The sequence below is a fragment of the Colius striatus genome, chromosome 7 (genome assembly GCF_028858725.1).
Source record: "Colius striatus isolate bColStr4 chromosome 7, bColStr4.1.hap1, whole genome shotgun sequence".
Taxonomy (NCBI): Eukaryota; Metazoa; Chordata; class Aves; order Coliiformes; family Coliidae; genus Colius; species Colius striatus.
In genome coordinates, this window is record NC_084765.1 from 20093387 (window position 1) to 20107063 (window position 13677).

At 42.9% G+C, this 13677-nt stretch overlaps 1 protein-coding gene across 11 annotated transcripts in view; it reads right to left on the reverse strand.

Annotated features, from left to right (window-relative positions):
- Nucleotides 1-3409: 3409 nt before the first annotated feature.
- NEO1 (neogenin 1) overlaps nucleotides 3410-13677 on the reverse strand; it is a 213505-nt gene continuing 203237 nt past the window's right edge. For 8 of the 11 annotated variants that reach the window (XM_061999128.1, XM_061999127.1, XM_061999125.1 and 5 more), the window contains 4 exons: nucleotides 10843-11001; nucleotides 9366-9620; nucleotides 8943-9079; nucleotides 3410-6203 (listed from right to left, as the gene is read on the reverse strand). In XM_061999128.1, coding sequence (XP_061855112.1) covers nucleotides 6120-6203; nucleotides 8943-9079; nucleotides 9366-9620; nucleotides 10843-11001 — 635 coding nt within the window. In that variant the 3' untranslated portion in view covers nucleotides 3410-6119. Of the gene's footprint in view, nucleotides 6204-8938; nucleotides 9080-9365; nucleotides 9621-10842; nucleotides 11002-13677 lie in introns of all 11 variants that reach the window. The other 3 variants (XM_061999133.1, XM_061999130.1, XM_061999126.1) reach the window with 2 other exon arrangements.

A 13677-nucleotide genomic window follows, 5' to 3' on the forward strand; every position in this document is an offset into this window, starting at 1 on the left:
CACTTTCCTACACCGTGCCTGCCTCTGCCCTGCACGTTTGCTTGCTAGGATGACTGTCCCCTTGGCTTTCAGGGTGTCCATCACACTGGGGAGCTGGCAAGCTTTTTTGAAGGTAGGAATTTTGCTGTATCTGCTTATGGAAGGTTCTAGAGAGTCTGATTGCAGCTCAAGGTTTGGCTTTTTCAGACAGGCTGTGTGTGCTCACACCCTGTGTAGTACACCGACATGTCACCTAGCTGAAGCCCATGTTGGGTTAGGGGAGGCCAGGTCCCAAAAAAATGTTGTAATGGTTTAACATTTTTGGTAAGTGCAGTTTAGTTAAATCATGCCAAGCCCCTACAGGAATGTTTATACCTGAGATGAACAAGGATTTGCTGTGAGTGAGTTTAAATTCAGGCTCAATTCTTCTTAAGGCAGCTGGCTTTTCTTGATGGGAAAAAGCCTGCAAGTGCTTCCCCAACTCATCAAAGGTGTTTTAAGGCAAATTTGCTTGCTAGCCACAGCTGGGCATGAAAAAACTGGTAGTCTTTACTGAACTACTACTTACAAGAAAGCATGAGAGAAACCCTTTGTTCTCTTGCAGGTGGGTGCAGGAGTGATGCGGCTGTGGGTCTGCATTTGCCTTCGGCATCGCTGCCATCTAGCGTCCCTGCCGGGACGGTGCGAAGCCCTGCCAAACGCCTGCCTTGGAGCGGGCTGCTGAACAAAACACCTCACAAACTACTGTCTCGTCTGGCTTCACGTGCAAGCCAAGTACCACAGCAAATAGTCTGCACTGATGCACTGAGAAAGGAGTACTTTTAAAGCTAGAGGCTATGAAGTAGAGGGCAGGGTTTTTTCTGTATAAATCATAGAATCATAGAATTGTTTTGGTTGGAAAAGATCTTTAAGACCATCAAATCCCACCACTAACCTCACACTGCCAATCCCACCTCTTAACCATGTCCCTCAGCACCTCTTCTATACAGCTTTGCAATGTCTCCAGGGATGAGGAATCCACCATCTCCCTGGGCAGTCCATTCCAATGCTTAATAACCCTCTTAGTGAAAAAGGGCTTCCTTCCTAATGTCCAACCTAAATCTCCCCTGGTGTAACTTGAGCCCATTTCCTCTTGTCCTACCACTTGTTACTTGGGAGAATAGACCAACCTCACCTCACTACAACCAGGGAGTTGTAGAGTGATTCCATTCCTCAGCCTCCTCCAGAGTAAACAACACCAGCTCCCTCAGCTGCTCCTCATCAGATTTGGTCTCTAGACGCTTCCCTGGCTCCAGTGCCCATCTCTGGACATGCTCCAGCACTTCAGCATCCCTCTTGGAGTGAGGGGCCTAACACTGAATACAGCACTCGAGGTGCAGCCTCACCAGTGCTCTGTACAGGGGCACAATCACTGCTCTGGTCCTGCTGGCCACACTTGTCACATTAAAAGGGGCAGAAAATAAACCCCCTTGCGTTCAACTCTCCTCACCGAGGTGGGAGGTTAGGTGTGGTTAAGTTTAAATCCAGAGTGATGCCCAATTACCACGGCCAGTCCAGGCACATTCACCTCCTGCGAACTATCACGACTCTGGACTCACCGATAGTGGACGGCACCTTCAGTTCAGTCGTGCTCGTGAGCTAGCACGGCCACACTCCCGCGTCTGGTTGTGTTCAGTGAGAAACTGTGATGACTGCACTTAAACAGTGCAGTTGTATTCATGCAGCAGATATACAGGTTCTTACGTGCTGCCGGTGATAGTGACTGTCTGCAGAAGAAAGCTTTGGGTGAGACTTAAACTAAGTACTTCTGCAGGAAACTTGGAAATCTCTATAGAGTTGCTCTTTAACTTTTTATAGCCAGGCTGTACTTTGTAACTCCGTGCACTGTAGTGCTTATATATCCATTTTTTGCAGGTGCTTTCTTCTGCAGACAGTCACTATCACCGGCAGCACGTAAGAACCTGTACATCTGCTGCATGAATAAAACTGCACTGTGTAAGTGCAGTCATCACAGTTTCTCACTGAACACAACCAGATGCGGGAGTGTGGCCGTGCTAGCTCACGAGCACGACTGAACTGAAGGTGCCGTCCACTATCGGTGAGTCCAGAGTCGTGACAGTTTGCAAGAGGTGAATGTGCCTGGACTGGCCGTGGCAACTTGGGTATCACTCTGGATTTAAACTTAACCACACCTAACCTCCCACCTCGGTGAGGGGAGTTGAACGCAAGGGGGTTTATTTTCTGCCAAACCACTCTGTCCCCTTTTAATGTGACAACACTATTTCTAATACAAGCCAAGCCAGCATGCCATTGGCCCTCCTGGGCCATGCTGGCTCATGTTCAGCCACTGTCAACTAACCCCAGGTCCATTTTCTGCCAGAGAGCTTTCCAGCCACTCATTCCCAAGACCACAGCACTGCATGGGGTTGTTGTGGCCCAAGTGCAGGATCTGGCACTTGGCCTTGTTCAGTCTCATCCACTTGGCCTCAGTCCATTGCTCCAACCTGTCCGGGTTCCTCTGAAGAGCCTTCCTATCCTCACTGATAAAGTTATCAAACAGAACTGGCCCCATCTGCACCCTGGATGTGCTGTGTGACACTCAATGTCTGCCTTCCCTGCTTCTCCTCTCCTGTTGCACTCCCCGCCACTTTGAGCAAAACTGAGACAGCCCCAACCACCTGTGGGGTTGTGTCCTCCCTTCAGTCTGGTTCCCACCCCAGGCCTAAAGGTGCCTGCACAATTTAATGCAGAAACAGAAGGATCTGACTAGCAAAACAGGGAGGGAGGTGTAAAACAAGGCAGCAGCTTGTGTTCCTGTTTGCAGAGGTGAGGATAAGAAATGGCCTAATGCTCCCGGAGACCACAGGGACACAGGGCTGGGGACAGCATCTGGTGTGCAGAGAAGGGGGCGAGGATCATGGGGAGTCTTGAGGATCAGAAGAGTCTGGAGTTAGCCTGAAGGTAACAACAAGGAAATCAATTATTGCACTACAAAACCTATAAAGTGCTATATTCAAAGTATTGTACTAGTAAGCCAGTAAATCACAGAAAAAGGCTAAGGCTATCTAATGTCCTTTCCCTGATTTGAAGTCCTTCCTCTTGACACTTGCTTGTTAGAAGGTGATACTTTTGCTATTGAGCTTTGAAGAGGAGTAAAGTTGGTCAGAAAGACACAACACGCTCAGCATCTGCATAAACCTGGGGAATAACAAGTTCCCCTTCTTTCTCTGGAGGACACGATCTACCCAACCACAAGAAAGCAGGGGTGAGTAAAACTCCAAACCTGCTCCCCACACTGATTTAAGGAAATTTTTAAAAGGCATAGAAATAGTTACAAAGAGAACAAACTCTCCAAGCAGACCAGAATTTGATTGGATTAAAAAAAGTGTATTGGATGTCCAATACAAAATAATAAACATGACATTGTTAAAAAAAGCCATAGAGTATACAGCAAATACTACAGAAAAGCAAAAAAAATATACAGAAAGGTAGGCATCTACAGCAGTCCTCAAAATTATTCTACATGAGAATCATAAAACAATATACATGTTTGTTTTTTTCCCCAAATATCTCTGAGGGAAGCTGTCACTCAACAGCTCAACTATGACACTGCAAGGATACACATCATTCCAAATGTAAAATCACAGGATATGTAAGAAAATGTAGCATTAAAATATGAAAAAGTGCAATACAGATTGTACACTGAATTGAATAAATGTTTTTTTTTTTAGTTTAACCTTAAAAAAAACAACTTTGAACAGTTGTTTTATCATTAAAAATATTCCCCCTCCCCAAATTCAATGACAATATTAACATTCATGGTGTTATACATAAGTAATATTCACAAAGACCCACCAGCTAAGAACACTGTGTATGTATGATGGTATTTCTTTGGGTATAGGTAAAAAATAGGCAAAGGAAAAGATACACCCCCTCCTTTCCAGACAGGGTGCCTATTTTATTATTTAAACACATATTCTGTAGCTTATTCTGCCCTGAATTGTATTGATTAGAAGTCCAAACATCGAATATCCAAGTGGCCTGCGGTGCTCATTTGATTCCCTCCCCCCTCACATAATAAATAAACCCAACAAACACAAAGGGTCCAGGAAAAGAAAGGAAGTAAAAACTGCAAAACAAGGCTCTGCTCCTCTCCAAGATACTACGTTGGCTCACCCTTCTCTTGCTGACAGGGACTATGAAAATGGGCCCAGAGCATTCGCTTTCACCAAATGGATAGGAAAAAATAAATGAAGCAAAATTCTTGGGTGGGTTTGTTGGGTTTTTTTAATTCAAATTTAAGCAGATTACAGCATTTCCTCTTCGGGTTCCAGCAGGTGCCGCCCTCAAGCAGAGGCAGGGTGACGGTGGCAGCAGCCCCATGCCCAAGGCACACGTTACCTGCGCAGCCTCCGCTGTCACTGCTGAATGCCAAGTCACCTCGCTGCCCAAGAGTCTCCATTTCTATCATCGCTAAGTTTTGAGCTTCCTTTCATCTTTAAAAAGTGAAATGTGCATGAGTAGCTCAGGTAGCTGGGTAGGACTGTTTTTCCTTTTTGTACTAAAATACAGTCCCTCTTTTTAAGCTGTTCCTCCTCATGGACTACAGTGAAGCCAGGCAATCGTACCTGGAGAAAAGAACAAGCCCTTGTCCTTCCCCTCACATCCGAGTTCCCTTTTAACTTGCCCTTCTTTCTAGACACATCTATGAACAGCACCTGAGTCGCTAACGCAGTTTTTCTTTTCAAATGGTTTCAGAAGTGTAGAAAAATATGTTTTTGCCTTGCTTATATATGAAGAATCCCTTAAGAGAAGGATTCTTGTTTCAATGGCCTGGGCTAGAGAAACTGCACTGGGGTTGACTCACTGCTGAAGGATCCTGTGGACACGTGGTGTTCTGAAAAGCATGATGGGGTGTGCTGCTGCTTGGGAAGAGGCCAATAGCTCTCTGCTCTGGGAGGTGCAGGTGGCCCCAAGCCAGGCAGAGGGTTAAGCACCGCATGCTGCTGCCTGGGCTCAGAGCTCCCTGCTGAAGGAGCACGCAAACTGCAGTTCAGAGTTTCCCAATGCCATCTTTAACCTAACAACAACAAAACAGAGCACTGTTGCCAAAATAAGCTGTAGTATCTAAACATAAGGAACTCTATTTTACAGGAGGAATTACTCTTTTTAATGTTTCTAAATGAGACTCTGGCTGCAATTAGGTAACCAAAGACACAGTATGCTGAAGTTACAAGGAAGGGAGTTACAGAAGATGCTTTCATTTTCCTCAGTCTTTCGAGCCGATGTAGAAAGACAATAAAACAACAACAATGAAACCTCCCCCGGGATCCCCTCCCCTTTCCCATCTATTTTTCCCCACTCAAAATATTGAAACTGCACAAAAAGCGACAAACAAGCCTTTCAAATTACATTTCAATTCAAACAGATTGATAATCTCACAGTGATGAGAGGAGAGAGTCAGGCTTTTAATAATTATAATATAAAAATAATAAAAAAAAGCTTACAAATAGCAGTGCAGCATCCTAAAAGGCCATGGATTAACTGCCAGGAGGGGACGGAATTATACGCAGAATAAAAACCAAAACAGAACAATCCATGCTGGCAATGAATTTTCCTACACAATAGAACAAGCAGTCAAATGTCAGTCTAGGCTGTGGAAAAAAAACAGTTTCTCCTTTTTTTTTTTTTTTTTGATTACAATATTTTTTCCTTTTTATAAAAAAAGATAAAATAAAAACACAAAATTGTACATAAATGCAAATGTCCAACACTGAAAAGGCAGGGCAATCACACCACTGAGACAAAACCTGACCAGAAAAACAAAAAGTCAAGTTCATTTTTTTTCCTTTTGTCTGGCTGCTGGACTTCAGCCTGACACGTCCCATCCTGCATGATGTCAGCAGGAATTCAACTTGGCAATGACTTCATTGCAGGACAATGACAAGGGTGGTCTCTGAGCAGCGGTAGCACGAGGGCACTGGTTGGTTGTGTGCTCTTGTGTGCTGTCCTTCTTCCTGTTTGGTTTTTTTTACATTTTTTCCTCTTTTTAAATGTTTCCCTCTGTACAATTCCTTGTGTTCCAAGGCAGAGTCCCCAGACTTGCAAAGCTGTTTGGAGTTATGTCCTGGTGAAGGTGGTCATGCTGTAGTGATGGCATTAAGGTCCTTCATAAGTCCTTCCAGGTGGGCCATCTCTTTGGTCAGCTCATCTGGTTCATAACTCTGGGGGAGACGGAAAGAGTTACTGACAAGGAGATTTGCTCTCTTTGAAGAGGGACGTGTTAAGAAATAAGAAGAAACGGTCAGTGATGCTGGTCTAGATTGTGACCCTGACACATGAATAAGCAGAAGCAGATTTGTTGATGGGAATTAATAACTTTAAAGAATACTATTTCAAGTGCAGGTCTTTTTGCAATAGTGATTCATGCTTTTGCTGACTTTTAAGACTGTGATCATCTTATCTGTTTTCCTTCTATCAGCTCCTGCTTCAAGATAACAGCTGCCTTTGAACTAAAGTAGGTGTTTTAGAAAAATCTTCCCAGTCCAATTGCGAAAAAAGGTGAAAGGAATCACTTCAATAAAATTGTTTTGAGAATCATTACGCTTGCAAAAATCATACTCCATTTTTAGCTTCAACTGACTGTCCTCAACAGTAGAGAATAGCTATTATTAGACACCTTAACTAGTCACACAGAACTAGCACATTCACATACTAGACAACATAACTAGTTCATTTCTGAACCTTTTCTAAGCTGCTCAAGTCTTTCCCAGTCCCATGTAGGTTTTGACCCCTTACGTTCCTGGAGCTGTTTGCCCAGAAGGCAAACACTAGGCTGCACGTCATATTCCACTAAGAGCTCTGCCAACACCAAAGTAAATACAGCATAACTCCTGTCTAACAGTTCCTGCTGTCTGTATTTAAGATCCATTATTAGACTTCTGGCAACAGTCTAATGTTAAAGCTACAGCTCAGCTGACCGTGAACCTCAGAACTGAGGTCCTTCCCAGAGCGGGACCTCAAACCTAACTGTGATCTTGCTTCCTTTGCTTCTAGATACAAACCTTCTCTCTCATTTAAACAGAAATGAAGGTAGCAGGCATGTTGCAGTTTACCAGCCCATCTGAATGGTACACAAAATGTCATCTCTATCCTGTGTCTGTATCTGCTGACTACTGCCAATGATAAACAGCAGTGAACTAGAAGGACATGAACTCATTCCTACAGGCTCTCATAAAAAAAAGCAGCATCAATTCAAATCACTACCTAATCCTAATTTTTAAAATTCATAATTTAACTACTATTTAGTCTGTTGTAGTGATTTTCTATTGTACTGATTTATTAAGAAAGAAACTTAATGGCTATACTTAAATACCACAAGTTTGTTAATGAATCAACCGGTATATTTTTGGTACTAAGAGAAAAAGAATAGATCAGGAGTAACAACTACACAGAAGGGCAAAAGTGCACCAAATCAAGCATGCACACAGTTTCTAGATTAGCACATACAGAAATATAATCTAGAGGGTGACAAAAACAATGTGACAAAAGGAAAGGACAATAAAGAAACATGAGGGAAAAAAAGAGAAAAATCCATTCAAAACAAGCCTTTCTGGCAGCAATGATACAATAGGCTAATACAGCAACTTCTGGGGTGGCAATTTGAAAGGAAAACAGCTCTTACAGTGCCTGACACCCAACCACCCCATTTCTTAAAAGCTTTTTCCAAAGCAGCTAACAGTTGCTTGCATATCTTCTTGAAAGTCTGAACACTTCCCTATGAGACCCTAAAAACATTTTTGGGATGATGGCTTTAAACGTTTTGTTATAAATGCTAGATTTTCCATTTGCAATGGCACTTAGTATGCACACGAAGCTGCAGCTGCTTGACTTTCTTGGGATCCAGGCACAGTGTGAGTGCAAACAGAACCAAAAACATGACAGCTCACGAGGAACGGGAACACAACATCTGAAGCCGTACAGGATAGCAAATGCCTGTTGGAGGCCTTCATCTCTTTGAACAAAGACACTCTTTACATCAAAAAAAGCAGGCAAAATCCAGATGTGCAGGGCACTGGAGATGGGGATGTTTAACCAAGAGAGGAGGAGGCTGAGAGGATATATGATCACTCTCTACAACTACCTGAAGGGGAGTTGTATTGAGGTGGGGGTTGGTCTTGTCTCCAGTAGCGAATGATAGGATACAAGGAAACAGGCTCCAGTTTCACCAGGAGAAGTTTAGATTGGACATTAGGAAGAACTTTTTCACTGAGGGTTATTAAGCATTGGAACAGGCTGCCCAGGGAGGTGGTGGAGTCACCATCCCTAGAGATATTCAACAGATGCATCAATGAGTTGCTAAGGGACGTGGTTTAGTTTAGTGATGGGCTTGGCAGTGTTAGGTCAGTGGTTGGACTTGATGGTCTTAAAGGTCTTTTCCAATCATAATGATTCCATGATCTCCAACACAGAAGCTGATGTACAGAAGCCCAAGTCACCAACCAAAGCTCCATGAGGCACTATGCACTATAAAGAATGAAAAGACTTGTGCTATAGCTGGTATTTGCCTTTCCTCTCTTAACTGTGTAGGCTAACAGAAACCAGAGTATGGAATTTGAGTCAAGAGAGGAAATCTCAGAGAACGTTACATTCCATTAACAGCCTCTGTTCAGCCAAAATGCTGTCAGATGTTCCTAAGTTTTTGAGGGGGTGAGCCTTGTGAAGCACTGCATCTGTTCAGTGTGTTGTGTAATCAGGAACAAAGGTGTCAAAGGATGCTTTTAAGTCATTTTCAGATTTAGAAAGCACTACCAGTACTTGCAACTTACGTGCTTATTCTCAGAATTTACAGCCTTGTGTTGAGCTTTAGTGCAGGTGATATTGAAGTTTACAAATACCATACAGAGAGATACAGGTTGATCTGCACTGCCAAAGAAAGACAGTGGCAGTGTAAGAGTACCTACGCTTTCCGAGTCCTCGAGCATCCTGGTGGTCTCCTGCACATCGGGGGCACTGGGAACTACCACTGGCATCGGAGGTCGAGTTCTTCCTAAAGTCCCAATGGATGCAGTCTTCACCGAGTGAACAGGATGGCTAGAAGCTTAAACCAAATTGTTACATAACAGTTATGCCTCAGTTAATTAGTTCTTTTGCCTATTCAGAAAGCTCATTAAAGTAGGAGAATAAAAACGATTCTGTTAGAGGAAAATTAACACTTCAACTTGTGCTGAATTTGAATTTCTGACTAGTTTATCTCTGTAAAAACTACACCAACAAAATTAATTCCTGCCTCTGACCCATCTCCTTTAATGCTCAACTCCACCCTTCCTGCCCCTTTAGAACCCTCTCACGTGTTCCTCTTGCCTTGCCATCGTGACCCCGCTCACCTTGCTGGGTCAGTAAGGGTGTGCTTGGCAGTGTGGGGTCGTATGGGGAAGCAGCCAGTGGAACCGCTGGCACCGCAAAGCTCTTCAGCGGGTGGGAAGGACGGACATGTGCTGTGGGGAGGTTTTGAGACGAATCCTCCTGTTGTGCATTAGACAGGTAAGATCCTGGGGTGCTTTCAGGTTCCTGGTGGTCAGCACAGGTCTGGGCCGAGGCAGCCGGCATAGTGTCTGTGCTGGGGGTGTTTCGAACAGATTCTACAGCAGACAAAACAAAACAAAGTGGTTTCTTTCACTGAAACGTTCTCTGTGGCCAGATGCAAACTTAACAATAGTGCTGGCAAGCACCTTTTTCAAGATCACTGTTAAAAGCTAAGAAGTGAATTCACAAATTATCTGTGTAGCAAATAACACCAAATCTGTGTAACCGTCCTGGTTTAAGGTGAAGGGCAATGGCTGGGTAATAATATCAGCTTGAGAATGGAATAATTCCATGAGCATAATACCACATCAACGGTTCTGCACTGAAACAGCTGCACATAGTAAGACCCCAGATAGCCAGCATGCAGCACAGACCTGCATTTGCATTTTACCCTTGAGGACTTCACAACACGGGCATTCTTATATAGGTGCACGTTAAGCATCTATCACTGTAGTGCTTACAGAAGAGTCTTTTTTTTTCTCAGAGAACAATGAGACAGCATCTTAAATTTAGGGCATCACTATCCAACTTGGATAACATGTAGGAAAAGATCTGGATTGTGAGAGCTTCACCAGTATAAAAAGAACAAGGGAAAACTCTGCTTCTAACAGATCACCTGCCTGTATATTTATAGCCACAGGAGCTGTCTTTGTATAGAAACAGGAAATAATGCAGTTGTGTAATGAAGGCTGTGGCACCTTCATTAAAACGTAGAACTTACACTAGAGAAGCTCAGAATTTGCTTCATCTCTAGATATTACCTACAAATGATTCAACAATACTGTTGCTTCAGAATTTTTCAGAGCACTGGAGATATTTAAAAAATATTGCAAATGATTGTACTTTGAGCCATAAAAATGCTACACAATTCTCTGTGTGCTTCAGGAAGAGTAACTAATGTCAGCTGTCAGCAGCATAATCTGGACCTCTCTTGGTTTTAAAAGTGATCATATTAAGTAGCTCAACATACATTGAATCTGATGTTCCAGGCTCCAGGCCTGAAGAATAAGGAATTTTCTTACTTGAAGTTGTATATAAAACGCTAAGCCTCCTTTTCCAAGGGCATCATCATGTATTTCAAGGACTGATATCTCATCTACACAAGAAATCACTGATGGAAAACTCAGCTTCTTAAGGATTTTTTCTGTATTTAAATCCATTGCTCTGTCCCTTATGGAACACCATAAGACTGACCGAGTTGAGTTTCAGGCTTTGATTTCCACATTTCACTCCTTGTTCCATTACAAGCAAAATCCACTCTGCCAATTGGTATCTCACCTGTGGAACTGGCCCTGTCTGAATGGGACATGGACGTGCCAAGTGGCCACGGGTTGATCTGGTGATGGAGATAGCTGCGAGTTTGAGAAGCGAGGCTGCCGGAGTGGAAATGATGGTGAGGGTTATCGAGTGAATGGATGGGATGAGCACTAACCACAGCTGTGAATGAACATAAGACAGAGAAATGCTTAACATACAGACAAGTATGCACATGTACTGAAATGCACCACATCCCTCTCTTCTCCCAAAAAGCTGCTAAGCGTGGGAGACACCCACTTGCAGATTCACAACCACACCAACATGACATGGTTCTCCCCCTCTATTCTGCTCTGGTGAGCCCACATCCAGAGCACTGTGTCGGTTCGGTGCTCCTCAGTTCAGGAGTGATAGAGAACATTTCTTATGAGGAAAGGCTGTGAGACCTGGGGCTGTTTAGTCTGGAGAAGGGAAGACTGAGGAGAGATCTTATCAATGCTTATAAATACCTAAAGGGCAGATGCCAAGAGGATGGGGTCAGTCTTTTTTCCACGGTGCCCAGTGACAGGACAAAGGGTAACAGGCAAAAGCTGGAACACAGAAAGTTCCACTCGAACACGAGGAGAACCTTCGTTACTGTTCAAGTGAGGGAGCCCTGGCACAGGCTACCCAGAGAGGTTGTGGAGTCTCCTTTTCTGGAGGTTTCCAAACTCACCTGGACATGTTCCTGTGTGACCTGATGGAAGTGAACCTGCTTTAGCAGGAAGCTTGACTAGATGATCTCTAGAGGTCCCTTCCAGCTCCCACCACTTGAGGATTCTGTGATTCTATTGTTCAATACCAATTTTCCAACTGTGCTCCAGCACTTCAGCTCCCTCCATGTTGAGATACAAAACTCCCAAGTGAGGCAGAGATTGCCACTCTCCTGTGCAGGCTAGTACATCTCTCCTGGCTGTACCTTTCAAGTGCTTTCTGCTACACTTAAGAACCAAGTGCAGCTCCCTTTACGGGGTTCACATAATTTCACACTTTGCTAGAAATATTTGACTTAATACAAGAGATACATGAGCTCAAATTGTAACATAATTCATGTCTGTCATTGAATTTCTTAATATTGTAACCAAATGCCTAACTAAATAATGCCAGACAAATTTTAAGAGTAGGGCTTACTTTCACCAAAGGCTCCATTCGCTCCTTCTGTGCTGACTTACTAAAGCCCCGTGCCAGTACACTCAAACCAAAGGCCTCTTTTTCCCCTTTTTTCTCCTTGACGTTTTCTTTTCCCATGTTTCAGACACATGCATTTTCCACTTAATATAAATCATCCTTTCCCTCCTCCTTTTGTGGTAACAGCAAACCAAACTCTCACTGCTTGCTAGCTGTCAGGAAAAATGTGTGCAGACTAAATTACAGACTAAAATATTGAATTGCTTCAAATCATCAACATGATGAGTCTCAACATGAAAAAAAAACAGAAGGGAAATGCTCTCACTAGCACCACAAAATAAAAAAAGATTGTGGCTGGTAATTTTCTTTTGAATCTTTTCCAGAAATTCTCCAGATGTGCTGCCTGTGAAAGTTACTTTCTAGGAATGACATGATGCAGCAATCCATCACTGTGACAGCGAATTCAGGTAAGGCTTCTTCCACTGGAGCATGTAGTTTGAACTCAGAGCTTGACTAAACAAACCAGGACCCTCTGCCTTCCTCATTCCCTGGAAAACAGCCTATCAGCAGGACAGGATACATGAAGTCATCATCACAGGCAACATACTTAGTGATTCTCAGCTATTTGTAATAATTTACCTCTCCCATGAAGATACACCAACAGAAAGCTAACGTCACTATCAACCTTCTGTAAATGAAGTGTAACTAAACTCTGAGTAATCAGTAGGTCCTAGATTTAAGTCTTGTGAGATGGCTATCAAGGGGTTGTGAGAAGTCAGGTATTCTCACTAACAGCTTCAAGCAAGATTAAAATGTCACTGTCTTGCAGGAAAGTGGCAAATGGAAGAATAACCCACAAAAGCTTAATGATCAGAAACGCAGGCAGAAGCAAAAGTCATCAGAAACACCAGCAATCCTCTTATGTGTCAGCAATGTAGGAGGTATGAAGGTTTTACAGGCATAAAAGCTTACAGGCATAAACATTTAAATTCTATTTGTAGAAACCACTGTTCTACATCTCTGCTTCAGCAAGTATTTCAATCACTGTCAAATATAATGCATGTAGGTACAAAAGACTGCCTGTATGTTTTCACAACCACAATAAAAAACTCGTGCACATTGAGACAGTTTCAAAAAGCTTGGTGATGAGGAGAAGAAAATTGTAGTCACTCTGAAATACTATCCAAAGCAGAACCTGCCGAGCAAGTAGGGAAATCTGATCCAATGGAAAGCCACATGCCCAGAAGGTTTACTAAACTGATGGATTTTGCTAATAATTTGCTGGGTTATTAGACCTAAATCATGTATAGCTTTCCAGGTCAAAAAGTAGTACATTGTACCAACATCTCTTAATGAAGATCACGATGCAATATTTAATTTTAAGGAAGATAGAAGCTCAGATAAAGAAAAATATGGTATGTTAAGAAACAGTCCTTTGCTTCCTAATATCCTTCCAGAATTGTCGTATTTCAGTTGGAACTAACTAGATACACATAATTATGGTAAAGTATACTAAACCTGAACATACTAAATTATCCTAATTTAGTATTTAAAAGGTAAATAACTATTTGAATGCTACAGTGGGGGGAAAATATGCCTCATGAAGGTATCTTCAGGCAGAGACTTAAACACACGAAACAGTTCTGCCTTCTGTGCTTCTTACTGAGAAAAGGCCTCATGTACCAGTGCCAG